A 27,143-nucleotide genomic window follows, 5' to 3' on the forward strand; every position below is an offset into this window, starting at 1 on the left:
TGTCAGAGGGCCTCCCGACAGCGGGCCCGGGGACGGCAGCAGCGGGGTCGGGCTCGGGGGCAGCGGGGCCGGGCAGACAGACAGACAGACAGCCTGACATTTCCGTGCGAGCCGCGCTCCGCTCGTCCATGGGCTCGGCTGCAGCCGCCTCGTCCTCCAGCGAGGAAGCCCCAGCCGGGCTTTATGCAATGACCGGCCCAGCCCTTTCCTGAAGTTTCACGGCCGCGTCCGCTTCCTGCGCTGCCAGGTATCGATCTGGAGCGGGCCGTGGCCTTCGGGAAGGGACTGGCCAATGCCAGGGGTAGATGCCAGATGAGTTGAATGTGGGGTGTCCAAAACAATATACCCAGCCTTGCTGACTCAGTCAGAATACCAGGCTCTGTGAATCTGGATGTCCGAGTCTGGTTAAATGTGTCACAGATGTGGCTTTGGCCATGAATGGAATATTAAAGATGGCAAATCTTACAGTGCTTTAGTATATTTTTTTTTCCTGCACAAAAGTAGATATGTATTTGCATTTGTATTTACCTTGGATTCTGTGGCTTTCAAATGGAAAATTGTAGCACATCCTTTCATCTAGAGTCAATTTATTATGATCTTGTTCTAGGTAAGGTGGCTACATACTAAGTTATTAAGTCTAGTGCTTCCTGAATAACAACTGGGAGTTCACAGTGTATGATTAATGCCAGAGCTGCCTTGTTCAGTCCTTCTCCACATAAAGTGGAGGTGAAGTGTGAGTGAGCTTCGTTTGAGCAACCAGAAATGGCGCTGTGTTTGTAAATTCTCTTCCCATCTGTGTGTGCTACTGGTTTTCACTGTGCACTCAAGTCTTGCTGTGCACAATCAGAGAGGAGACTGTATTGTCCTAATATAAACTCTTAGCAGTACATTATATGGATTACACCCAAGATAATGGGTCTTTATATATTTTGTAAATAACATTTCCTAACAGAGCTCCTCTTGCTCCCTGGCAGCTGTTTACTATGTAAATGACTCTTTGTAGCCAGTGGCTTTCTGGAAGAAGCACATTTCTATGTTTTATTAGTGCTTTGTATTTCCGTGCTGAATGCTGCTTGGTGTTGCTTGCTGATGGAATTCCACATGTAAGTTGTTCTATAGCATCAACCTGAGGGCTGTGTTGCTCAAGACTGGAGTCTAGAATTCTCCAGTTACTTGTCCTGTCTTCTGAGTTTTCTCTTTCTAACTCTTGCTTAGTCAAAATATTTGTAAGTCTCTGTAGCCCTCAGTGCTTGGTATCTTTTGCCCTTTCAGTTCAGCAGGGCTGACGCTTTCAGCTTCCTTTTCCTTATATTTGTGTTAATGAGTGGTTTTATTCACTGTTCTTTTCTTTGGTGCCTTCTTTCATAAGATCAAGCTTTGGTGTATCTTGAATTTGGTTTTTTTCCTGTTCAGGCTCTGGAGGACCTACCAATATCTTGACCAGACTGTCTTCTGCTAGTGCATATTCATTCCATTTTCAAATTTCTGGTAGACTGTTTTACCTACTAAAATCTGATGGCACTTTCGAAAGCGTCTTGCTTTTCTCTTTTGCTGTCTCTCTGTATGCCAGAAGTATGGCTTGCTTTCACTCTGTCTCCAGGAAAGCTGGCATGAAAATACTGGGTGATGCAATGTGAGGGACTTGTGGTTTGGCGGTTTCTCTTTTATGTATTCTGTTCTTCCCTTCAAGTTTAAGTTGCGTTTGCTTCATCCCGTTGTAGCAATTTTTATTTTAAATCTTGTATCATATTAGCTTTGTAGTGCTATCTGACTTTGCCTGTACTGTGTATGTTTGGGGTTTTTTTTTAGCTGGAAGGAAGAGTGTGGAATGATAAACTTGCTTTAGTTGCAGCTCTTCTGAAGACATTTGACTGAGATGTGGCCATATATCCGCAGTTTGTGGAGATTTCTTGCTTGAAGTTTAGGAAGTTTCCTTCTGGGAAGGGGGGTTGTGTGAATAATGTTGAGATGCTTCCACTATATGCTAAAGTCTGGATTTCTGTATACTTCCAGAGGACAGCTCAGAAAAAAAGGAAACATTATCAGTTGTTAAGTTGAAAATCAAGCTTATCATGAGCATGCAATGCCACTGTTGAACTCTTGCTTAAAGGCTGCAGCCAGCTGTTTTTTCCTAATGTGTTTCATGTTTAATCCGTGGTGTATGAGTGCTCATGACTTGCTGCTGTCTGGCAAAGCTGTAGTTTTGCTAGTCCTGGAATGCAGAGCTGTCAGAGGGAGCAGCTATTAACGTGGCTCTGTTAGCTGACCGGAGCCTGCCAGCTGTCTGGCATTCTCCAGCCTGTGAGGTCTCCTTCACCTCTTGCAACACTAACAGCATCCCTTTCATCTCTAGTCATGTTTGTTATTAGGCTGGAGTTCCCTATGGTCAGTTCCACTGGAGAGCCTGTTGATCCTGGATTCCCCAGAAATTAAGCCATTTGTCATTAATATGACAAAATGTTAAGGACTTCTCTTTCGTCAGTCCTAGTTCAGCATGTCTTTAGTTCTTTTAATGTAATGTATTCTTTTTTTCTTTGCAATGTTGTCTGCTTTAGTTTCTGTTACTTTCCTCTCTTGTGTGAACTTTGCTCCTTTGTCTGTCCTTCTCTTTTCTGTTGCTCAGTAGGATCCTCCAAGTTCTGTGTTTTCTTTTCTGTGCACCTAATTGTGGGGTAACATCTTCATGGTTAACTCCAGTTGTTTTAACTGAGTTGCAGTTGTCTTGGATCTTATTCTGGCAGTACTTGTTTCAGTATGGTCTTTCAGATAGCTGTCAATTCAGCACGGGCACTTAACTGAAACGAATTCCTTTCTCTTACCCTAGATATTATAGTATCTCTTAAACTTGATTACATGTACCCTGGGCTTCTTTTCAGATAGTCACATCCAAAGGTTGTGGAAGTCTTGCAGGTTATACTTGTATATCTAACTGCTATTCTTTGAGGTTCTGGGAATTCTTAAGTAGCTAGACATGATTTAAAATCTTACAAATATCCTTTTGACTCTAAAAACTGTATGTGTGGCCCTATTAGCATATTTACCACTCATTACTTTCACTGCATCTACTGTAATGCTACTGTTGAACTCTTCCTTCATATCAGTAAGGCTTTTCTGCTGGCTTTTACTTCTTGCTTCAAAAAGGCGGTACAGGATCTCACTACCATGCTATTACTCCTAAGTTACTGACTTAGCTTTCCTTGCCCACATATAGGACTGCCGTATGCATTGCCTGCAAAGAAATTTGAAGCATGCACCTTTTCAGTATTTATTGCATGCTTGCTCTGTGTAAGAATTAGAAAAGGTATTTCTTGGTCATCCTCAAAATAATCTTTCTGTCATTAGCAGTGGTCTTGTATCCAGAACAAACCTATCCTTTGATTTGTGGTCTGCTTCTTCAAATGTGAGGCATGCAGATACATTGGGTGGCTTTGTAGGTGAAGAATGCAGCTGAGGACACATCTGCCAGAGTAGTATGAAATGACAATTAGGATTGCTGACCCTGGCAACAGTTTCTGGAAGTAATTTTTATTCTGTATTTGACTTTGGCCTGTTTAAATAGCTGCTATGAATCTAACTGTTGCTGCTAAATTGTGTTGGAAACTACCTGTTGTAGGGCCATACGGTAGTTGCCATATGTCACCTTCAAATTGTAAATCTTGCAGCCGTCAGAAAGACGAGACGATACTTCTGTGGGGAAGAAGCCTGAAAATTAAAGGTTCTGGAACTGTCTTTGCAATCACTGAGACTTTTGAACGAGTGAGGAGGCTGGGATGACATTTGACAAGGCAGTTCTTGTCTGTGTACTGTCTGTTCTTTACATCCCTATCTGAACAGCTGTCTGCATAAGGCAGTTGATGTCTTCCCAGTGTTATGTTACTAGGAAGAAGTTACAGTACTGTTTCTGATACTTGTAGGAAATAGTAGGGTATGTTGACAATAGCTTAAGCCACCCTGAATTTTTGAAAGAGAGGCATCTGAAATTCCTTTGTGATCCTTTTGTTTGTATAACTAAGTAAAGCTGGCAGGAATTGGAAGGATGTAGGAGAAGCTGTATCAGGTATGTAGACTATGTGGAAAGCTATTGTAAAGCATTTGAATTTTTCTTTTCATTGTAGAGGGAGGGTAATGCATTTTTAAAATTGTTGTTTCAATCCTGATATTTGAATCCCTTAAGGAATAACACCTCTTAGAAATCTGTCAATTGAAACCAAAATAAAAAACCTCAAACTGTTAACATCAGTCAGGGACCCTTTGACTATAGGGGCTATAATTTGCCATTTCTGTGTTGTTGGTACCTGCTTATAACATACTAGAAGTCTTCTAGACTTGTGTTCTTATTGCTTGGCAGCAAGGCTGGTATTGTTAGGATGCTGATATTAAATACTGAATCAAGTACTTAGAAGTTGAAGTGTGTGATGGAGCACAAAAAGAGATTCGTTTCAAACATGATTAGGAACAGTAATCAGTCTTGTGGTCCCCATTTACAGAGGCAGTCGCACTAGACCAAGACTGGTGATGGCCTTCAGTTTACAGGCTTGCTTGCTTGCTTAGATGGACAGTCATTCGATTCTGCTGAATATCTTGTCCCCTTCTAATAAAAAACAATGTGAATGTTCTCTGACGTACCTTTTCTGTCTGCTGTGCTTGTATTTGGATGCTGTCTCTAATACCAATGGACTGACTACTGAAGTTTGTAAATTCATCTCCCTATCAAGAAAGCAATTACCTGAGCTGTCAAGTGCTTTAGATTTTTTTAAAACTGTAATCAAGTTAAAATAAGATAATTGGAAACTTGCAAACCTTGGTGTAAACAACTGTAGATGTTTTGGGCCTTCAGAAAAGGTGAATAAATTTCTGTATCAGAGGAAGTGTTCTGAGGTGGTTTTTTTGGTGTGTGTTTTTTTTTTTTTTTTATGTTTACTTACTTCATGCGTGATAGTGCTTGAAGCCTGTTTAAATGATCTGTTACCAAAATCACAGTAGAAAGCAGCACACTGACACTGTTGCTTTTTCAACCAGATTAAAATTGGTTTACTTAGGTTATATTATATTATTAATGAGAATATTTTTCAGTATTTATAGTTGTACTGTACAGTCATTGAATATCTGTATATGACTGAAAGCTTGGCCTTCTGTCTTAAGAGTGGCAGGTACGGGCCCTTGGGAGTGTGGAGAGAGACTCGACAGGAAAGATTGTGGTACGGATGTGTGTGCTGCTAGAACTTTAACTTCCCTAACAACTAACCAATCCCAAGCATGGTGTCTCTTAGCATGGGGGAGAAAAGAAATACAGTATAAGTAAGTGGGCAAGCTAGCTATGGAATGGAGTCTGGAATATCCCAGATATGTTTACAGCTGTTCAGACTCCTTTGTGTAGACATTCAAATCTTGCATATTAACTCTTCTATGGCTGGGAGACCAACTTAAATATTTGTGTATGATCATCACTTTTTGTGAAGCTGCCTTGCTGTTTGCTTGTTTGATGTCTGGTCTTTTAAGTGTCTTAATCTTGCCTGTATACTTTAGTAGATAGTGTACTTCTTTCTCAAGCAGATGGATAACTCTTACAGCTCACTGCCCTCAGCCTGTGCAAGGCATCAGCTTTTGCCTCACTGTCAGCGTAAGAAAGCTTTGTGACAGCTCATTGACAGAGGTCACACTAGGGCAAGGCACTGGCTGCTGTACCTCCTCAGGTGAAAATCTTTCCTGTCTTCCTCCTCAGGTGGAGAAACCCCTGAGAGTACACTATAGGGAGTAGAACACAGTTGTATTATGCTGGAGGTCAGTTTCACACGTCATCTCTGGTGCTAAAGTTCAAACACAAAGTACTAGCTTACTAGTCGCTGATTGTGCTGTATGGATATTCTGTACCAGTTGTTGCAAATAGCAGGTGTTACTGCAGGTCACTTGGAGCAAGAAATTGCTGGTGTTTCTTTGTGTGTTTCTTTTTCAGGGTTCGCATTGCTTCTGCAAGATAAGCTTGGGAAAGATCATGTGAGTGTAACAGACTGGAATATGAATTGACAGATACAACTGGAGGCCTCTGGCTCTCCAGTGGGGTTTTGCAATATCCTTCCATAAGGTATAATGAAAGCAACGCATTTTGATTCAGGGCTGTTCTTACTTAAGCTTAGCAAATGAAATTATATATATTGAGCTCTAATAATAGTAAGGAACTGTATCACTGGAAGTCCTAGTGATAATCTGGTACTTAGCTGCTAGTTTTCTGACCTTTTTGTCAAAGACAGTACCTTCAGAGACCCTTAAGGGCCAGAACTACTTTAGTCTCTCTTGGGGCTGTATAACCAGGATTTTTTTTCCTGATGTCCTGCTACAAAATAAAACTACCTCAATGCTCTCATTCCATGTGCTCTTACTTGTTGCTGACACTGGTTGGATGAGACTGAAACTTAGGAATTAGTTGCTGTTGCAGCCCTGAGAAAGATAATTATCTCCCCCAAGAAAAGAGCCCTTAAGACTCCTCATTTGGTGGGGAAAAAAGTATGGCAGCCTTAGCTTAGGACTTCTGAATGGGGTGTTGCAGTGTTGGGTGACACTAGTGGGCCCTGTGAGGAAGGGTGTTATTTCCATCTCCTGACTCTTACAGTGCAGAAAAATATTTTCAAATAAGTCACAGGAAATAAGTTTAGCTTGTAATAGAACAGGGTTATTTGCAAAATTGAAGGCTTTTTACCCCAGTGGATGCAATCTCCATTCTTCATGACTTAAATGAACTTGACTATGTGAGACCCAATGCAGCAATGATGTAACTTAGAACTTAGCATTGCTTTGACAAGAGGCTGGACTAGGTGACCTCCAGAGGTCCCTTTCAACCCAATTATTTCTGTGACTACTAATAGAAATATTTGTGGGTCTTCTTATTTTTAATTTTTATTATGTTGCAAATCTTTAGATTCTCTGAGGCATATTATACAGATGGAGAAATCCTTATATGCCTAGTTTGCTGCCCTATGTTTAGAAGTTATTGGCAGTCTAAGCTGTTTCTGTTGTGTGGACCTTAAGGATGGGACAGTTCCTGAAAAGTGATTATTGCTATTGATGAGACCATGCAAAACACCCCAGTTCTTTTGGTGAGGTCTACATGTGTGTATCTTCAAGTGGCCCTGAAGCTGTAGTTCTGCCACCCTTCAGTGATGTGAAAAAGCTGCTGCTGCGGGATGCTGTTGGTACCACTTGGTCTTTGCTTTGTTCCTGAATTTCCTTTTGCGTAATGGAATAATGCTGTCTTCCATCTTTGGTCTGAATGCTATAAAGAAGAAAGAGCAACTGTGCTGCAGCCTGTATCATGTCCTTGTATATGAGGAAGCAATTAGATATATCTATGTGAGAAGCAGACTTTTAGGGAGGTACCCTTTCCTGGAAAGGTGACTCCCTCTTTAATGCATGCATCCTATAGCATTTAGGAGAGTCAATTATCAGATGTTACTCAGGGAGTAGTCAGCAGTTGATTTAGCTCAGGTGTCACATTGTCTTGGACTGGCTTATAAGGTTCATTTGAGCATGATTCAGCTTTACTTTAAGAACTCTGGTGCTTCACAGTGTCTGTTGTGGCCGCAGCTAAATTCTCCTAGACATAATGATTTTGCCTTGTGAACAGGCAAAGTTGTTCAGTGATACCTTATTTTAATGTTGAGGTGGTTCTGAAGAGTTAGGCTGATGAACCCGTGACTAGTTAAATCCATCTTCACTGTACTGTCAGCAAGTTGTTTTCAGATATTATGGTAGAGTAGAATGAGTTAGGAGTGAGCTATGATTTTTATTGGCATTGCTGAGTGGGATAGCTCACAGCTGGAGGACTGCAATGGGTAAGGACAGGTGCTTAGGAAGGGCAGGCTGGGATGGTGGTAAAGGGGAGTTGCTGTGAGAGCAGTGGGATTGCCTGTAGCTTTACCTGGAGATGGGTGAGCCAGTTGAGAGCTTATGGGTCAGGAGCAGTAATGAGGATTTCCTCAGATAACTCAAGCCTAATGTTAAGAGGCTTTCTTGCTAATAGGGTGCTTGGACCACCCTTAGTATTTTCTGGGGAGAAAGCACAGTAGGGACTAAGTAATCCAGGAAGCTTCTGGCATGCACTGATGCCCATATCTCAATACAAGTGCTTGCAAAGAAGCAATGACAAGTTGAGAATGTAAAGGTTAGGAGTAGTCTTGGCTGCAGTGGTCATGAGATAGAACAGTTCAGGATCTGAATTGGAGACATCAAACCAAAATTAGGATTATAGCCATAATCTTCAGAAAGGAAGATTTTCTTCTGTTCAAGGATCTTGGAAGAATCGTTTGGAAGATAGTTCTGAGCAGAGAGAGCCAGGAAAGCTGGTTGACTACTTCTTTAAACTCTGGTGTGGCATATTACAATGAATAGATGGTACAAAGGCACCAGGGGTCCTGCTTGAATGAATGAGGAGCTTCTGAAAAAGCTGAGACACAAAAAGGAAGCATATAACAGGTGGAAGCAGAAACATGTTGGCCCGGGGAGAGCCTGGAGACATCATCCAAGCATGCAAATGTGTCTAGGTCAGAAAGCCAATGTCCTTGTGGAGTTTAATCTTACAAGGTATATGTGAATGGCAACAAGGGAGGCATTCACAGATAATTGGCAGAAAAAAGAATGGAGAAAATGTAGGCCTGCTGCTGAATGGGAGGGGAACTGCTCATAAGGGATGTGGAGATAACTGAGACATTCAATGTCTTCTTCACTTTGTTCTTTACTAGTTAGACTTGTTTTCAGCAATTCTAGGCAAGGAAAGCATACTCTCAGTTAGTAGAGAAGGATCAGGTTTGGGATCACTGTACACAAGTTTGTGGGCTCTAATAGAATGCAGCCAGGAGTGAGATGGGGTGGCCAAGGTAATTTTGTGGTGACTATCATTCACTAAGGTTGTGGTGACTGGGGGGATGGGTTTGAGGGGCTGAACTCAAGCAAATGTCCTTACTATCTCTGAAGAGGGCAAGAAGGAATGTCTAGGGAACCTCAGGCCAGTCAGCTTTACCTCTGTTCTTTGAAAAGTGACAGACCAAATAATTCTGAAAACACATGGAGAAAAATGATATGCAGTAGTTGGTATGGATTAATCAAGGGGTTGTAATGTGTGACCAACCTGATAACAGCCTTCCACACTGAACCAAGCAAGATGACTAGCTTGGTGGATGAGAACAATGGGTGCTTTCTTACCTTGACCTTTCATGAGGCTTTGGAAACTGTCTTGTAACCTCTTCTTTGGTAAGTTGATGAAACGCTTTCTGCATAAAGACACAGTGAGGTTGATCCAAAATAGCTTAGAGGCTAAAATGCCAAGCTCAGGGTGGTGATCAGCATCCTAAAGTTCAATGGGAGGCCAGTCCCTTTTGGTGTAGCTCAGGGTTTGTTATCAGGCCAGCACTGTTTAACATCTTCATTAATAACCTGTGTGACCGGATAGACCCCTCCCTTGGCAAACTTGATGGGATGCAAAGCTGGGAGGAGTGGTTGATAAACCAGATGGATGTGCTGCTACTTGGGAGCAGGCAAGTGAACAAGTGGAAGAAATGAGCCAACAGGAATGTTATGAAATTCAACAAAGAGAAGTGCAAAGCTCTGTCCCTAGGGAGGGGATGTTGGCATTGCAGAAGAGATGCTGTGGATCAAAAATTGCTCATGAATCAGTAATGCACCCTTGCCACAAGGAAGGCAAACCACATCTCGGACTGAATTTCCAGAAGAGAGTGGGCAGTGTGTGGGGGCAGGAGATCCTTTCCTCAGCACTGGTGAGACTGCATCTGTGGTGCTGTCCTGTTCTGGGCTCCAGAAAGAAGCAGGGACAGACTGGAGCAAGTCTAGCAAAGTGGCATGAAGGGGAAGGTCAGAGTGCCTTACAGTCAAGTAGAGGCTGAGAGCACTGAGATTCTTTAACCTGGAGGAGAGAAGAATGCGGGGGGATTCTTATGCATGTGTATAAATAAATACCTGGTGACAGAAAGTAAAGATGATGGAGGCAGACTTGTCTGTGATATCTAGTGATAGGACCAAAAGGCAATGAATGCAAATTAAAACACAGGAAGTTCCACTGAAAGATAAGAAGGTTTTGTTATTGTTGTTTTGTTTGGTTTTCTGGTGTTTTTTGTTTTGTTTTGGGGGTTTTTGGTTGGTTGGGGTTTTTTGTACATTTTGGTTTTGTTTGTTTTTTGGGGGTTTTTGTGTGTGTGTTTCTGGCTTTGTTTTTTTTTCTCCAGGAAAGGCTGAACAGGATCAGGTTACCTGGAGAGGCTGTGGAGCATGCAGTGTGGAAGCCCCAAAAATCTGACTGGGAACAGCCCTAAGCGACCTACTGTGCTCTCTGTGCTCTGAGCACCAGGGCTTGGACTAGCTCATCTTCTAGGGTCCCTTCCATCTCTGCCACTTCAGATCCATTTCAGTTGTTGAATCACTTACAAACTGATATGGAGTCCCACTGCAGATACCATGTAATTTTTTTTCTCTTTCTCCCCATTGAGCAAATATCAGTCTAGGTCAATTCAAAGCAGATTCTTTGTTTAAAGTTGAAGTCCTTTTTGAGAAAGTGATTAGTAAGTACAGACTGTAGTAGAGCTTTGAGTTTTCAAGAAATACAGAAATCTTTCTGTCTTGTGTGCTTCCAGAGACAAAAAGGACCAAATCTAGCCATTTAAAGCAAATTGCGATGCTGTGGTAAAAGGGTTACTCATATATTGTGTTTGACTGAAATGTTAAATCTAGCTGGGAGAACAACTTCACAACTTTAACTGCTCTGTAGAGCTGGTAGAAAGTTGCTTAGAGCTAGTGTCCCTTGTGTCAGAAATTCCCCTGGATCTTAAAACTACTGGTTTGAACTCCATGTTATGACTAACAACAATTTCCTCTGGAAGACTGGGGCAAAAAAGATTCTACAGATCTACAAAAGATACTATGGATTACTGGTTTTCTTCCATTCTGCCCTCTTATTTGATTCATGTTTGCTGAGAGCTTATGCAATATTGGTTCTCTTAACATTTTTGTCTTGAATGGCTTCACAAAAATCTATTCAAACAAAACTGCTTTGTCGTAGTGATAACTTGGGAAATTTAAAATTTGAATGAATACCTATATATACTCATCTTTGTTTACATTAGACTCTGATTATGTGATATACTGCTAACTTCTGCTTATCTTCCACTGTTTTGTCTTGATCACATGTTGCTTTCCATTACACGATAAACTTGCATGTTTGAGTACATATTCTCAAGGAACTCCTGCCCAGTGCTATGGAACATCCCAAACACAAGAACCTGAGTTCCTGTTTTGTTTGCTGTTTATCCAAAATACTGATGAGCTTTGTCTTCCTCTGACCAGGAAGCCAGATGCTTTTATGCTCTGAGGTAATGATCTGAAGAGGAGGAAGAACTTGGAGGAAGAGAGAACATAGTTGTGCTGCAAGTCTGTGGTAGATGTGGATATAGGGAGTGCTGATGTTGTAGCTTATGGAGTTTGTGACGAGTTTTATGGGGGAAGCTGGTCTCTGTGGTTTTTGTGTTCTGCCTGTCTCAGTAGTCTTAAACTGTCAATTGCCCCTTTCCTCTCTTCAGGAAAAGTGTTTGTTTCTGGTAGATGGTGGAAGAAAAAGAGACTGTAGCTCAGTGCTTGCCAGAGTGGAGAGCCATGCTGTGGACAGCCATGTGTGAGTTGGAGGCAATGTTGCCAAGCAACTGATTTTGCAGGTGTGGTTTGGTGAAGGAGCAGTTCTTTCTCTAAAAGCTGTGTCAGACTATGATTTTTTGTTTAAAAAAGAAGAAAAAAAAATGGAGTAGGTAACTTTCTCTCTTGCATGGATGTGGAAAGGAATGCAAAATTCCACATTCAGCTATTGATTGCTATACAAGAATCTAATGCATTTTTACTGAAGTCTTTTGAATGGAAATGAGTAAAGTTTCATAGTACAGGACTTCATTGGTATGATTAAAGGCCACAGTAGTCATATAAAAAATTGTGCAAAAGACAATGGAAGTAATTTGTCATGTAACCTGGTATTTCTGAATGCAGCTGAGCTTGCAGATGGATTCAAAACATGGCAGTAAGGGACAATCTGGAATGGATGATCATTTGAAATAAGCTCCTGGCAATGTGTGTGAAGTCATTAGGGTTTAAATTTGTCATTCATAGCAATAAATAGAAGCAACCAATGTATTGATAAATAATGATGCTTTTATAATATAGGGGCTGATTATCCCATTAAGGTGTATATGTATATATGGGGTATTTTTTCAGTTGCCAGTTATCTGTAGAATGACAGAAATATCCCTTTAAACATGGCAGATGCCACACTTTATGTGCACCCTTTAGATCTTCGGGGGAAGTGTGCTTGAGCACTTAAGCAGGAGTGAAACCAAATAGGCATGTCAGTAAGACACTGAGTGCAGGCTTTTTGGTCTTTGTTCTCATTGTCACGTGATACCTGGCTTATCCTCAATGTCAAATGCACTGAGCTGCTGTACTGGGGTTCTCTGAGAGTGGGGTAACTTTCCATAGCAGCACTCATGGTGCTGTGCTTTGCAGCTCTAGAGGGATGTTGATGGCACACCAGTGTTTCAGCTGGTGCTGAGCAGTGCAAGTGCTGCATCAAGGCTGTCTCTTCAGCCTCCCCCCAAAGGCCGCAGGACTGGAGGTGGGTGAAAGTTTGTGAGAAGATGTAGCCAGGGCAGCTGATCCAAACAAACCTAAGGGACAGGCTGTAACAAGTGACAAAGTAAAAGCTAAGAGGAAGCAGGGGAATAGAGAGGTTTTGTTGTCAGGGTGTTTGTCTTCCAGAGCAACCAGCTGTGTACTGAGACCTCGCTTCCTAGGAAGTGGATATCACCTGCTGATAGGAGAATAAATATTTTTCTTCTTACTTCTGCATATGGTCTTTGCTTTTCTTTATTAAACTGCCTTTATCTTGACCCATGGGGGTTTTTTATCTTCTTTTCTCCTCTTTGGTGGGTGCATGATGACCAGACAAAGTTTATGCACCAGAACTGGTGAGGGTTTCTTGTGTGTTCTAAGTACAAAGTAACTGTCATTTTCATTAGTAAAGACTGTGAAGCCTTGGTTCCATTTTCTAGGTGTTCTGCAGCCCAGAGCAAGCAACTCCTGAAAGAAGTGATGCTAACTACCCCTTGACACTTGTATTTTTCACTGTGATTTCTGTGGAGCTTTCTGGATGTTCATGGAGTCCCTGCTTTAAAAAGGTTACTCCAAAAATGTATTTATGGAACTTAAGGATTCTGTCGAGTGTTTGGTCTTAAGTGAGAATTTGAAAAATACTACAGATCCAAGATCTCATGCCTGATAGGCTTGCAAAGTTTTGAGAGCAAATTTGGACAATCAATAACTTGTCAAGCAACCTTAATCCTGCTTTGAACTCATACTCACAAGTCTGTATTCCAGACTGAATGCAGCTACTGCTTTGGTATTCCGTTTCTCTTCTGATATCTGAAGAAAATGATACTTAGAGGAAAAATACTGTACAGCTACAACTTATTTTCTACACAAAATACAGAAGATTACTTTGGAAAAATAACTTGCACAAAAAACCCTCCCAACTTTCTCTCAATTTTTTTAAATGCAAATCTAGTTAAATCAGCTGTGAAGAGCACTACTTGAAAGTGAATCTGTTCTTTCCTTTCTCAGTCACATGTAGCTGATATAATGATGTCTGAGTATTGATGATTGTCTGTCATGCTGGAATGTTTAACTGTGCTAGTTTGAATTATATTTAATTTAGTATCATCATGCAGGAGACTGACATAGTTTTAGGAAGCAAGAAGATGCCCTTAGAAAACTGCAAAGCACATTTAAGCCTTGAATGTGTGTAGCATGATGCATTTGAATTGTGTATAACAAGAAGATGCCCTTAGAAAACTGCAAAGCACATTTAAGCCTTGAATGTGTAGCATGATGCATTTGAATTGCGTATAGATAAGTTACTTTGTGGTTACAAATGACAAAATTTTCAAATACTGGACTGAGTTTTTCCTCAAAGAGTTGAAAGGTGAAATAGGCCTTAGAATTGTTCAGAACAGCTGAGCAAAGCCCTAAGCAGCATGATCTAATTAGATCTGATCGAGATATGAAGTTAATCTAAGTGGCCTCAGGAAGTGCATTTATGCCTAGATTATAGTTCTTTTGTTCACTGACTGAGGAAATACAGACGTTAACACCTGCTCTTTGAAAGATAGATCTCACAGAGCATAGATGCCTTCAGTTGTGTGGATTGGCTCAAACCTCGATTCAGGGAGCGGTATTGAAGCACTCCAAGTTGTGATCCATTTTCCGAGACTTGGGCGGAGTGCAGTATTGGGGTGTAGCTACCCTGACATGCAGGTCCTGGGATTTGTGGGAAAGGTTTGTGTCTATGACACTGGAGGTTTAAGTGGAGAGAAGGTGTGATTCTGCCTGTCCTCTTCAGCCTATACTTTTCCCCAGTCTTTTGTTAATTTAGTACCCTGAGCTCCACTGGAAGTTTTGCTCTGAATATTGATAATACCATTACAGTAAACTCAAGGGTTAAAACCAGAGTTGCATTTGTGAGGTACGCTGTTCCTGTGCCTGACAACTGTGGTATATTAGTGTTTGAGGATGGGCTAATGAGCTCTCTGTAGCTAAGACAGATGAAAGGTGCAGCCTAAAAATCTGCTTGATCTGTTCTACATAACCTGAAGAGGAAGTGAGACAGTATGTAGAGGAGGATTGTAGATGAATGTCTGCAGTGGATATGGATTTTGTGGATGTGGATGCCAGTGGGATGGCAGAGAGACTCAGAAGAATAAGACTGAGAAAACTCATGGGCTGAGATAAAGACAGGTAAAGCAAAAGCTGTGCCCACAAGCGAGGCAAAATAAGGAATTAAGCATCAACAGGTGGGTGTTCAGCCTTATCCAGGAAAGCAGTTCTGTCATGTGTAACAGTTATGTAGTTACTCACTCCAAATGTCTCTTTCTCCTTCTTACTCCAGTTTTATTGCTGAGCGCAGTGTTGTATGCCGTGTCCCTTTGGTCAGATGGGGTCAGATGTCTCAGCTGTGTCCCCTTCTGGCCTCTTGCCCACCCCAACCTCCTCACTGGCAGGACAGTCTGAGGAGCAGAAAAGGCCTCAGTGGTATGTAAGCAGTGTTCAGCAATAGCTAAAACATTGGTGTGTTATTGACACTGTTTTGGACACAGATTCCAAAAAGCACAGATTCTAGAGCTTTCTATGAAGAAAATAAACTCCATCCCCACACAAACGAATATAGCAGAGAGGATTGGTACATGAAGCAATCTGGCTGGTCATTATAGATGATTTCAGTATATTTCTACTGTCTAGAGGTTGAAATTTGGCTTTACTTTGCCTGCTCATGGCTGCTTGAACAGGTGTACTTTTTGTTCAGTATAAACTGACTTGGTGGCCAGGCCTAGAGAGTGGTGAATGGAGTCACATCCATCTGGTCACTTGTGGGGTTCCCCAGGGCTCAGTCTTTGGTCCAGTCCTGTTTAATATCTCTATCAATGATCTGGATGAGTGTCTTGAGTGCACCCTCAGTCAGTTTACAGATGATATCAGATTGGGTGGGGCTGTTGATTTGGTGGAAGGAGGCAGGAAGGCTCCACAGAGGAATCTCAACAAGCTCTATCCATGGGCTGAGGTCAGTTGTATGAAGGTTCAGCAAGGCCTAGTGCTGGGTCCTGCCCTTGGACACAACGCCCTGCAGTGCTACAAGCTGAGGGCAGAGTGGTTGAAAAGTTGCCTGATGGAAGAGGACCTGGAGGTGTTGGTTGACAGCAGCTGAACGTGAGCCAGGGTGTGCCCGAGAAGGCCAATGGCAGCCTGGCCTGTATCAGCAATAGTGTGGCCAGTAGGACCAGAACAGTGATTGTCCCTCTTTGCTTGGCACTGGTGGGGCTGCACCTCAAATCCTGTGTCCAATTCTGTGCCCTTCACTGCGAGGACACTGAGGTGCTGGAGTGAGTCCAGAGAAGGGCAGTGGAGCTGGTGAAGGGTCTGGAGTGCAAGTCCTGTGAGGAGCAGCTGAGGGAGCTGGGGGTGTTTATGCTGGAGAGGAGGATGCTCAGGGGAGCCCTAATAATTTTGCAATTCTCTGAAAGGAGGTAGCAAGGTAAATGTTGGCCCTTGCTCCCAGGCAGCCAGTGACAGGACAGGAGAAAGTGGCCTCAAATTGTGCCAGGGAAGCTATAGATTAGATATTGAGGAAGATTTCTTATCTGAAATGTCAGTCAGGCATTGGAACAGGCTGCCCAGCTCCACTGCCTGAAGTGCTGAATCATCATCCCTAGAAGAGTTAAAGATTCAGGTAGATGTGGTACTTGGCCATGTTTGGTTAATGGTGGACCTTTAAGATGTCTTTTCCAACCTTAAAGACTCTGATTCTATGGCTCTTGGATAAAGAACCTTCAGTCTCTCGTTTCTCTGCATCTTTTATCAAATTTAGGTTCTTGTTGGAGGGGTTATGGGAGTCCATTTACCTTCTTTGTTATGTTTGAGAAAGCACATCTCTGGAGTCACTGAGGACTGCACAGAGCTTGTACAGTTTGTGGAGTGTTGACTTAAGGATCTCTTCAGTTATATTTGGGGGGAAAAGGTAAAGGAAAGCTGATTAATGCAATTGCTGGATAATGTCTGGTAGAGAGGGGTTCATTCTTGTCCAACAGGCTACATGATAAGCCTGTCTTGCAAACAAATCTTACCTCTGAGGTTTTTGTCATAGTTAAAGGAAGAACTTCAATTACTGACTGAAGGGGTTTTTTTTTTAAGCAGGTGCTTATATAATCTGTATCCTTTGCCTGGGTGTGCAGAGGGGTTGTTACATCCTAACAGAGTAGTGTAGGTTTATAAATTTCTTTTTCTTTTCAGCTATGCTTTTGCTTAATGCTTAGCTATCAGCTTATGAAAACGTTTTGTAAGAGCTCACTGTTGCCCATTTTCCATTTATTTCTGCATATAAAAGGAATATAAATTGTAAACTTAAAACAGTAAGTGGTTTAGCATTTCCTTGCTGACAAGGGAAAAATTGCAGTCAAGACCTGCTCCAGAAGCTTCCTACTAATACTGTAATATGCTACATAACCTTGTCTTTTTTAGAAAGCACCAAATGCTGCTAACAGGAAATGACAGCTTGCACACCTTATTCTTGCAGCCTGAACTCTGACACAAGCAGTCTTTCTCTTCACGAGTGAGCAGGCAGGATAAAATTGGAGTGCTACCCCTTAGCCAAATTGAAATTTTATTTCCAAGGCTGTTAGGTTATTGAATGTACCAGGGTTGGCACCCCTGTCATCTCTGATACATTGGGCACTGGCTTTACTTTCCAAAGGGTTCTGTAGCACGCACAAGGCTGGTAGGAGTGCTGTGGCTGTGTCCTGTGCATGTGTTCTCCCTGTACAGTCACCAACACATGCTCAGGCTCTCCAGGCGTGGTTGCCAGCCAATGGTCAGGAGCTGCTCTCTTGACAGTTCAGAAGTTGTTTATGATTCTGCTTACCTGGCTAGTGTGGGGATGGGTGAAATCTGAGGTGTGAAGTACTTCCAGGTCAGGAATGCAAACTTTGGGAGATGGTTTCAAAGGAAGTTTTATTGCAAAACAGTCAGTTATGCTGATATTTTCATTAAAAATAAGTGTTTTAATGACATAGGTGTTCTTTTTAAGTTCTGTCAAGTGATTTCTAAGATAAATAGGAGGTCTTTGGGGAACAATTCCCAAAAAAAAAAATCTCCTTTTTCTTGTAATTTACATGAGGAGGGATCAACTGTGTATTTGTGTATATAACTTTACGATGAACTATAAATATTGTATTTTATTTCACAACTTAGCTTTTATGTCCTGTAATGACCTAATATTTGATAAAATGAATTTATTTTGGAAAAGGAATTTATTAACAAGGCAAAACAAAATGCTTTCACCTTGTCATCTTACTAGATTGCTTGTGCCAAATGGCTGTTAGGCGAAAGACAGACCTGTTCATTTCAAGAATAAACTGACATTACCTGTGTATCTCTGATAGCTAATGTAACCAATCAGTCTTCTGATTTACAAGCTGCACTTGCATATTCCACACTTAATTTTCTGTATAAAGCTTTTGCTGTTTGAAATTACTTGGATGCATCCCAGAATAAAGTTGCTATGAAGCCAGCCACTTGATTTTGTGGCTTAAACATAGAACTGAAGGAACATTCATGTCACTGTACTTATTTTCTAGGTAAGGTTTGATACAGCCCTTGAAATTTTGAAATGCTTTTAGCAATTTTTGGTGCTACAGAAGGAAGTGAATAAGTGAGCTGAAGGAATAACTGATATGTTTTTCTCTCTCTCTCTTATGGAGGTGGGACAGAGTTGTGCAGGGGAAGAGTTTCATGATACTTCTACAGAGCCTATTTGGAGATATGAATAGGTCTGCCATGGATTTTTTGATGGCTTTCATGAAAAATGGTTATCCAAACCAAAAGACGAACTTTGAAGAATTCTGTCCATGAAACTCTTTACCACCTACGAGACACTGGTTAAAAATAGCTAAGCAATGCTTCTAAGGCTTGTCTTCCCACTGTTCCTGCAGTATACCTTGAACCACATTAATCTAGCTGCTATTAAGCTGGGCTCTGGAACAGTGTACTTGAGTTTTCTGCCTTCAGAGCAATTTCATGCTGTTGAGTTTGACTTCATTTAAAAATATGAAAACAGACTGTTAGAAACAGTTTTTGTTTGAGTTCCTGTCATGCTTTTCTAAACATGGTGGTAAAATTTAAGTTCTCAAATTCTGGTCTTGACTCTTTGAACACAGGTGTACTAAGCCAGCTGTGAGAGACTGCTAACTACCATTTATGCCTTTTGTTGCTTTTGTTTATATAAAAAAGTATTTTGCTGCATATTTTGACACCTTAAAAGCACATCAAGACTGAGCTTGTGTAGTTTTCCCAGTGTGGGTATGGAAATAAAACAAGGAAGCCTCTTCTACTATAAAGGAAGTTATGCTTAATGTTAGAGTAGATGTGACTGACGTGAGAACATGCTTCAGGCTATTTGTTCTGTTTAATCAGAAACTAATTCACTGGATCACATGATGGGTGAATAGTCCTTTATCAGTAGTCTCAAAAGACTTAAGGTTCAAGGGCCTTGAAGAACATTTCCTAGAATAAAGATTCTTGTGGTTCTTGAATGATTTCCTTTGCTTCAAGATCTTTATGCGAGATCTTGTATTCTTTCAGAGGTTTGCTTAATTCACAAAGTCTCTTTCAGTGGACATTAACATTGCAATTAAGCTTTTCATCTTGGGGGTGGGTGGGTGCTGTTTTCTTGAAGGATTTGTTTCAATCCCCCACCCCATCAAGCCCAGGAGTCTGTGAATCAGAAATGGAGATGGTGGATCTCCCTTTTGCATGAAAAGCTAAGCAACCGCCAATGAAATTAGTAAGAGATGGTCTTTGAACCATCAGGATTAGACTGAAAAAGCATGATAGCAAATTATTTGTTTGGAGCATTTCAGTATTATTTTGATTTAATCGCTGTCTCTAATGTGTTATATTTTGAGCAGAGTAACTTGGAGGAATCTCTGTAAGCTCTGCCTTGTTCTTTTATTTTTCCCTGAGGAGCCACTGGAGAAGGGACTGTTTTGTGTTGATTCTGATCTTCTTGTATTGAATTGAATTACATAAAATACAACTGCTGCTTACTTGTTTTTCCTTCTTTTCTCTCTGCCTGCTATGAAAGGGTGCTTGTCTCCTGTTCACAATCTTTATTAGTATCTCAGCTTGGAGAAGTTACAGATATTTTTGAAATACATTATTTCCTAACTTGGTTGAAATTTCGAGTAGCAGAACACTTGAGCAGTATGAATTGGGTGTGAGAGTAATGCAAAGAGAGAGAGCACTGCATGGGTGTGCTTGGATTGATGCAACGACTGAGGCTTTCTTTGGCCAAAAGTGATAGTTTTTGGGAACTAACAGCCTCTCGGGATGAGTCAGGTGTGTAGATTTTCTTGCAGTTAATTCTCTGTTCCACAAGATGGAGCCAGTTCTTTGGGAAATCAAGTCTGTCAAACAGCAGCAGGATTTGGGGAAACAAATGAGAGTTAAAGTAAATTCACTGCACTTTTGGGTAAAGGACAGGCAGGGTGCTGTTGAGAGAAAAAAGGAATTGTACTCTGTCAGAAGTCTTTAAAGATGTTGGCCCAAGATAAGTTTTCTACAGACAATATTAGAGATGCAAAGTTAGTACTCTGTTAAGTGTAATTCTTGGCTTCCTTCTTTATAGAATTTCAAACTGGTAACTGCAAGAATGTAAAGTGAAAACTAGCTTTGTGTTTATGTGCTTCTATCATACAAACCGTATTTAAAGCTACTTTTAACAAGCTTTTTTCATTTAAAACTTTGTCTTAAAACTTATTAGTTTCCTGGTGAGCTGGTTTTATGCACATATTGTAAAGGATTCAGAATTACTTGCTGAGATGTAAAATGGTTGTCCTTCCCTTTAGCAACACATGGAAAATTGAAAGGCTTCATGATTGCTTTTTTCACCCCAATTCAGACCTCTGTGTTCTCTATAACTTAAGATGTTTTGTGAGAGGGGTCAGCACCTGTATTGAGCAAAAGGAGTGTTTCAGCATTAACTGCAGTTACAGAAGGCTGAACAGTTGGTGAGGGACTGATGGAGGGAAGGAGAATCTGAATTGATGTAATAAGGAAAGCAACAATCATCATTCAACTTCATAGTCAAATCTGCAGCGATCCTATTCTTACTCTTTTGTGGAGGTCTCCGAGTTATGTCATGTTCAAATACTTTTCATTTTCTTTTGCCTCTTTTTAGTTTGCTCTGGTCTCCACTGCTTGCTTTTTTAAAATTTCCTTTTTCCTTTTTTTTTCTTCTTTTTTTTTTTTTTTTTCTGGCATGTTTGTGTGACAGGTTCTCCTACTCTGGCCCAGTCTTGCCTGATAGTGTATAATATTTTTCACTAATTTCTTACTGCAGGTAGAAGCTGAGTAAAGGATGGAGTGTTGACTGAGATGTTTAAAACAGTTAAAAGATTTTTTTAACTAATCAAATGGAGAGCTAAAGCAATACTTCACACTGTATTTGCTGCTTGGATTCATATACTGTTAGTATATGAGGCTTTCACATTTTTTGTAATGCTGATAAAAGTACTTTTTCCTCAGCATTTTAAATGAACTGTACTATGTAAGCCTTGTTTTGTACCTGATGCAGTACCATGCATGTGCTGTGCAAAATAAAACTTAAGGAGTTGGAGTAAAACTTAAATCATGGACATACAAACACTAATGTATTTTGTGTTTTTTTTTCCTTTGAAAATGCACTATACCAGCTTCAGCATTACAATTCCCATCATTATTCTTGCCCAAAGGTGTTTGTCAGCTGTACTCACAAATAGATGGTTGTATTGTGTAGAAGTGCATTAGGAGGGTTTGTCAGCAATGTGTGAATTTTTATTGTGGCTTCTTCAATCAGCTTATTTCTAAAATAGTGAAGCAGAACACATGGTCCTTTCTGAGTGAGTTCATGGGGCCAGAGAAGAAAGTGGTATTTGGGAGTGTGTGCACGAACGTATGTATGGCTTTTTTAAAGCACGTACAAGATATGAGTGCAGCTTAAATAATATGAAGGAGAAATCTGTCATCAAAAAATTGTATCCTGAAAAAAGGAAAGTGTGAGGGAAAAGTTGGAAAGATACTGAAATATGCTGAGAGAAAAGCTTTAGCCTCACCATAGAGTATGTAAAAATGATGCATTTTTCAGAAAATTCACACTTTGACGTGCACTTTAGAATGAAAGAATGGCATGTGAGATTGGATAACTTTTTCAGCAATTTAAAAATTGGCTTGAAATCAACTTATCTGAAGAGTTTTATCTAAAATTATGTACATTTCTTTCAAGCTCTTTATTGGTTAATTTTTAAACAGCTGAAGTTGGTTTTTTGAAATGTTCACAGTTTCTTAATAGCTGCAGATATTTCTGTGAATAGGGAGAATGTTGGTTCTATACAATAACTATACTGGCATAGAAGTCTACTGTAACTAGAAATAAACTCTCCAGGATTTTTCTTAAATTCATGAGTTATCTAAAACCTCTGAAAACTTAAAGATATAACAGGCTACATTCTTTCTTGGTGGCTAAGTATTGATTTCATTTTTAGGGCCCACATAGTTTCTAGCAAAGGACTCCTTAAATACCACAAATATGTCACAGTTAGTGCTGTTTCTATGCACCTGATTGAATTCTAATATATATTTGTGATGTCCCTTTGGTCAGCTGGAGTCTTATGTCCCTGACTCTTCCTTCCTGGCCTCTTGCCCACCACTCCCTGCCTGCTGGGTAGGGATGGAAGAGCAATCCTTGACTCTGCAAGCACTGTCCAGCTGTAGCCAAAGCATTACTGTTACCAGGACTCCATAGGAGCTGCAATGCAGCAAGTTAACTCCATCCCAGCTAAGCCCAATATTGGGAAATGTTGCTTGGTGTTTTTCATCTAACATGTAATAGCTAAGACTCCAAATTAATTTTTGTGAAGCTGTATGATGGCTCAAATCCACCTTTCTGTTTAGCTCTTACAAGAAACTTGCATTTGTGCTGTGTTTAAATTTCCAGTCAAAATTCATCACTCCTTTTTGTGAAGGCAACTGAATTGCCGTTGTCAGTAAGACTAAATACACACAATAAACCTTGTGTGCCTAAAAAATTAACCTCGTTATTTTAAGGATTCTTTAAATTGTATGTGACCTAATGCATTCAGAATCTTGTAATGATTTCTCTGGAAGACAGCACACACCTTCACAGCCACCTGCTAAGAACTGAAATAGGAATTTAGGTCTAACCAGTAGATGATGTATAGAAATATGGCAAAGAAAGTTTAGCGTGAAGAAAAAAAAATAAAATTATTCTTCTGTTGGAAGCAGCAATTTGTCTTTGGGTTGCTGAAGTTTATTCCTTTGTTGAGCTGGGCAGTGCTCCAGAGACTTCACAGTATTCTAGTATATAGTCTAGTATAAATATTGGTCATTTTCAGTCCTAGTGGCTTTTTTCCTAAAATTAACTTTAGTAAAGGATGAAAGAGACTGAAAATATTTTCAAGCAGTTGTCTGTATCGTAGATGACTGAAGAAGTAACTTCAAGTATATTTTTATGTTAGAATGGTGGAGCAAGCTGCTGGAGTGCACATTGACACTTCTAGTAAAATTCAAATGGCTTTCAGAAGAACAAAATTACGATTTTATTAAAACTTACATCACACATGACAAGTATTTCATGTTATTGTTGGCTGACTGCAGTTCTCAGCAGGTAAGACAGTGTTACTAATGACATGTAAAGGTGTTTTAAATAGTATAAAATAGCAGTCACCAAAATTCTTGATGTCCAGTCTTCATTTCTGAAGCCAAATATTCATCTTCTTAATTGGCTAGCAATGGCTAGCATAAATATGTGCATCACTTAAATCACATTACTCTTGAAATTTTTTTTTAAAGGAAACCAAATGTACCTTTAAGGACCCAACAAAAAGAAACCTGTAAATATTTCTATTAGTGCAAAATATTTACTGTGTACAGAAATAAGAATCCTGACTTCATGTGCAATTGACAAAACTGTAAATTGTTTATTGAATCACTCCGAATTACTGTTGAACATCTTTCACACAGAAAGGTTTGCAGCCTAGGCCTTAGTTGACTGTTCGGTTAAGTCAACCATAGTTGGTATATGATGAACACACAGAACATATTTTGTGACTTCTCTTGCCTAGTGCTTAACTGTGGTTATGATTGATTTGGATTAATGAAAACATTTTTCATTTGAAGTGTTTAATATTGCATATTGTCATTACTCGGAATTAAATTCAGAGGTTACACATGAATATTTTTGTCTGGCCTCAGGTTTGCCTGTTATTTCACTGTTTAATTTGCTCCTTCATTGCTTAAATATATTTGATTTCCAAAATTTATTTCATAAATAAGTACTAATTAATGAAATTTGAGCTTTTGGGAAAATATAAAACTGCTCTTTTCCAGGAGAAAGCCATCTACTTCAAAAGTTGTCTTGCTTTTTGTTAACAAAGTTTCAAGTGTTTGTTAACAAAGTTTTGTTAACAAAGTTTCAATATTTTAACTACAATTAATAATATCTCTCTTAATTTGTTTAGACTTGAGTCATGTCAAGTCCTCCTTCTGGTCTTGTCTCATTAATGTAGAATTTGCCTGTCTTGGATCTCATAGTTAAAGCAGTACCTGGATAATAGGAAATTCATGTGATGTGTAGTTGTACAAACTCATCCATGGTAAAAAGTTCATAGTGGTTGTGTAAACACCCTGTAGGGATAAAAACTTGGGCAGCACACAGGTACTACAGTTAAACACCTTGTGTCCCTGTAGTAACCTGATCAAAACTGGCTCCAGTTTTTAGAAGACACAAGGGTTATACTTCAAGGGGAAAACTGGAGAAGCTGTTGGGTGCACAAGACTTTCTTACCTGTTTCTAAACTGTCATGGCTAGATGAAACTTTTGTATAAACTGAGATACTTCATCTACCTTAGTGGAATGGCTATGAGGGTTTTTTTATTAAGTTTCTTCTGGTGCAGTATTTTAGCTGAAACTTGATTCATAGGTTGAGGTAAATGACCTGCAAAACTCTGTCCTGGAGTGCTAAAACTAAAAGTGGTATAAATTTTAAGTGAGGCCTTCCCATAATATAGGTCTACCAAGTGTAAAAGTGAGTATTTTGTGTCTGTAGTGTTTTATAGGGGGAAATAAAAAGGCAGATCAATAGGTTGCTAGTTGTTGAAGTATTTAAGACAGTGCAAACAGTCTCACCATTCTAACCTGACTAGTAGTAGTTGTAACATAAAATTGCCATGTGGGAAAAGATGTATTAGTTTTGATGAGTAATTCCTAGGTCTTTTCACCCTTGAAATCTAATTTTGTCATAATAGTACTTACTTTGAAAGCTGCCAGTCATTTTAATGATTATGGTCTTAAAGGTCAAGCAGTGGACATCAAGTGCTCTGACTTTTTCAAATATTGAGCAAGATAAATTAAAAGCAAGGTGATTACCCAAAATATTGCTAGTATTTCCACTAGTAAGAGTAGTGCTTCTTGCAGCAAATGTGGGGATCTGTGAATGTGTCTTGGGATTTTCAAATAATAATTCTAAAGAATGGAGTCTAACTGAAAGGATTTCTCCTGCTTCCTTGTTTTGGCTGTTGCTTGAACAGTGCTTAAACACTATCAGAACTCTTCTTGTTCTGTTCCCCAGAGAAGGGGAAGGCTGAGTGGTGGGTGGGCAGGAAGCACAGCTGAGATGTCTGCTCACTGGAATTGATCATTCTATGCCGTGTGATAAAGTGCTCAAGTAACAGATGCTTAAGGAAAGGAAGAAAGGACAATCTTGCCTATCGTGGTGTCCAAAACAAATGTTGTGGATACTGAAGCACAGCTTTCTAGGAAGTAACTGGACAGCTGCCTGGCCCTGGGAAGTAATGAAGAAATCCTTCCTTTTCTTTTTTTCCCCCCTTTGTCTGCAGTTTCTGCTTCACTTATAAAACTGTTATCTCAGTCTGCAAGTCTTCTCACCTTCTTGCTCTTTTCTCCCTGTCCTGTAGAAGAGGAGAGTGAATGAGCAGCTCTGTGGATGTTTGCCAGGTCACACCAACACAGTCCTAAGCAAAAGATCAGGAGAGGGAAGCATAAAGCTCTTCTGTAGGTCCCAGGAAAGTGTTCATACAATATACTGATTTTGAAATGCAAACGACTGCTGTTGCAGGTGTGATCTTGGGGCACATTTGTCATACAAAAGCAGAAAATAACTTCTTGAAATGTTTTCCAACTCTTCAGTATGCCTTCTTGATTTTGATGGTAATGATTTAATCTTTTAACTCCTTAGAGCTCAGAACTAGATGGACTTCAAAGTAGTACTTTTAACAACAGTGATGTACAGGGCTGGAATAAAATTATTTGCATGTGTTTAATTAGAGAATGAATATTAAGTGTCACCGTGGTAATTCAGGCCAGCATACTTTAACTATCTCTACATGCCAGCACAGTTGAGAAACAATTATTACATCAACCTGATTCTGTTAGAAAATCCATTTGGCTGTAAATGGTAGTTTAGAAATCAAGGATACTGAACATAATCAGTTTTCCATCATTCTCAGATGCATATTTTTATCAGCTGGTTTTGTAAATCTCTGTATAAGCATTTCCTAAGAGCTTGCATACTACTGTTGTAGAGCCTGTGCTATATGAGGTATTTGTTGCATTAATACAAGATTGCTCTGCAGTTAATTTAAGTACTGATGCATGTCTTAAGAAGCTTTTAAATGGAAAAAAAGGAGCAACTTCTATTTCTTCTGTTGATGCTTCATCTGAGACATAGCCATAAAGATTATTCAAGATGCAAGGAAAAATCTTGTTGCTAGTAAGTCAGCTTTAGAAAGTTTGTTTGTTGTATTGTTTTGGAGGTGGGGAGGTGGACACAACATACAACTTTGTAGATAAATCTGACTAGTTAATGTTTTGTGACATTATTTAGAAGCAGAAATCTGTGAATAAAATTATTAACACTGGAAATTGTTAAAAGTAATAGATATTCTAGAGGCAGAGGTGAACTTTATTCAAGCCTGTTTGTTTTGTCGGTATAGAATTAGGCCAGAGAAAATCCTCATAGTATATAGAATTTTGAAAATAATTGATTTATTTCCCCATTCTTTTTAGGACCAAGATGGGCTTCTTGGAACACTGGTGTTTTTATCTGCATCAGATGTGCTGGAATACATCGAAATCTTGGGGTTCATATATCAAGGGTCAAGTCTGTCAACTTGGATCAATGGACGCCAGAGCAAATACAGGTAAGATATCTTCAGATATGTTTCCAGTTTGGAAGGGATGTCAGGAGTACTTGTGAAAGGATTTGCATTTATCATTATGCTCTGCTTACATGTTTTAGCAATCCTATTAGCTTTTGCATGTATCATACTTCTACAGTAGTGAGCCTAAGTTCATAAAACTCTCTTCAGAAGTTGTTGTACCTCTCTGTATAATTTTAGAGATATTCTACCTTACCCCAGGGACTCTGAAAGCTACTTCTTGGTTGTATCTAGAATAAGTGTTGTAAGGAAGAGGACACTAGTACTCA

The 27,143-nt window shown here is 39.9% G+C and overlaps 1 protein-coding gene across 4 annotated transcripts in view; it reads left to right on the top strand.

The window, feature by feature from the left end:
- SMAP1 (small ArfGAP 1) overlaps positions 1–27,143 on the top strand; it is a 91,482-nt gene that overhangs the window by 397 nt on the left and 63,942 nt on the right. For 3 of the 4 annotated variants that reach the window (XM_041477439.1, XM_041477440.1, XM_041477441.1), the window contains exon 2: positions 26,723–26,856. In XM_041477439.1, the coding sequence (XP_041333373.1) occupies positions 26,723–26,856 (134 nt within the window). Of the gene's footprint in view, positions 1–8,872; positions 10,461–26,722; positions 26,857–27,143 lie in introns of those variants that run through there. The other variant, XM_041477442.1, reaches the window with a different exon arrangement.

Source organism: Pyrgilauda ruficollis, unplaced genomic scaffold, assembly GCF_017590135.1.
Source record: "Pyrgilauda ruficollis isolate IOZ18807 unplaced genomic scaffold, ASM1759013v1 scaffold40, whole genome shotgun sequence".
Classification (NCBI taxonomy): Eukaryota; Metazoa; Chordata; class Aves; order Passeriformes; family Passeridae; genus Pyrgilauda; species Pyrgilauda ruficollis.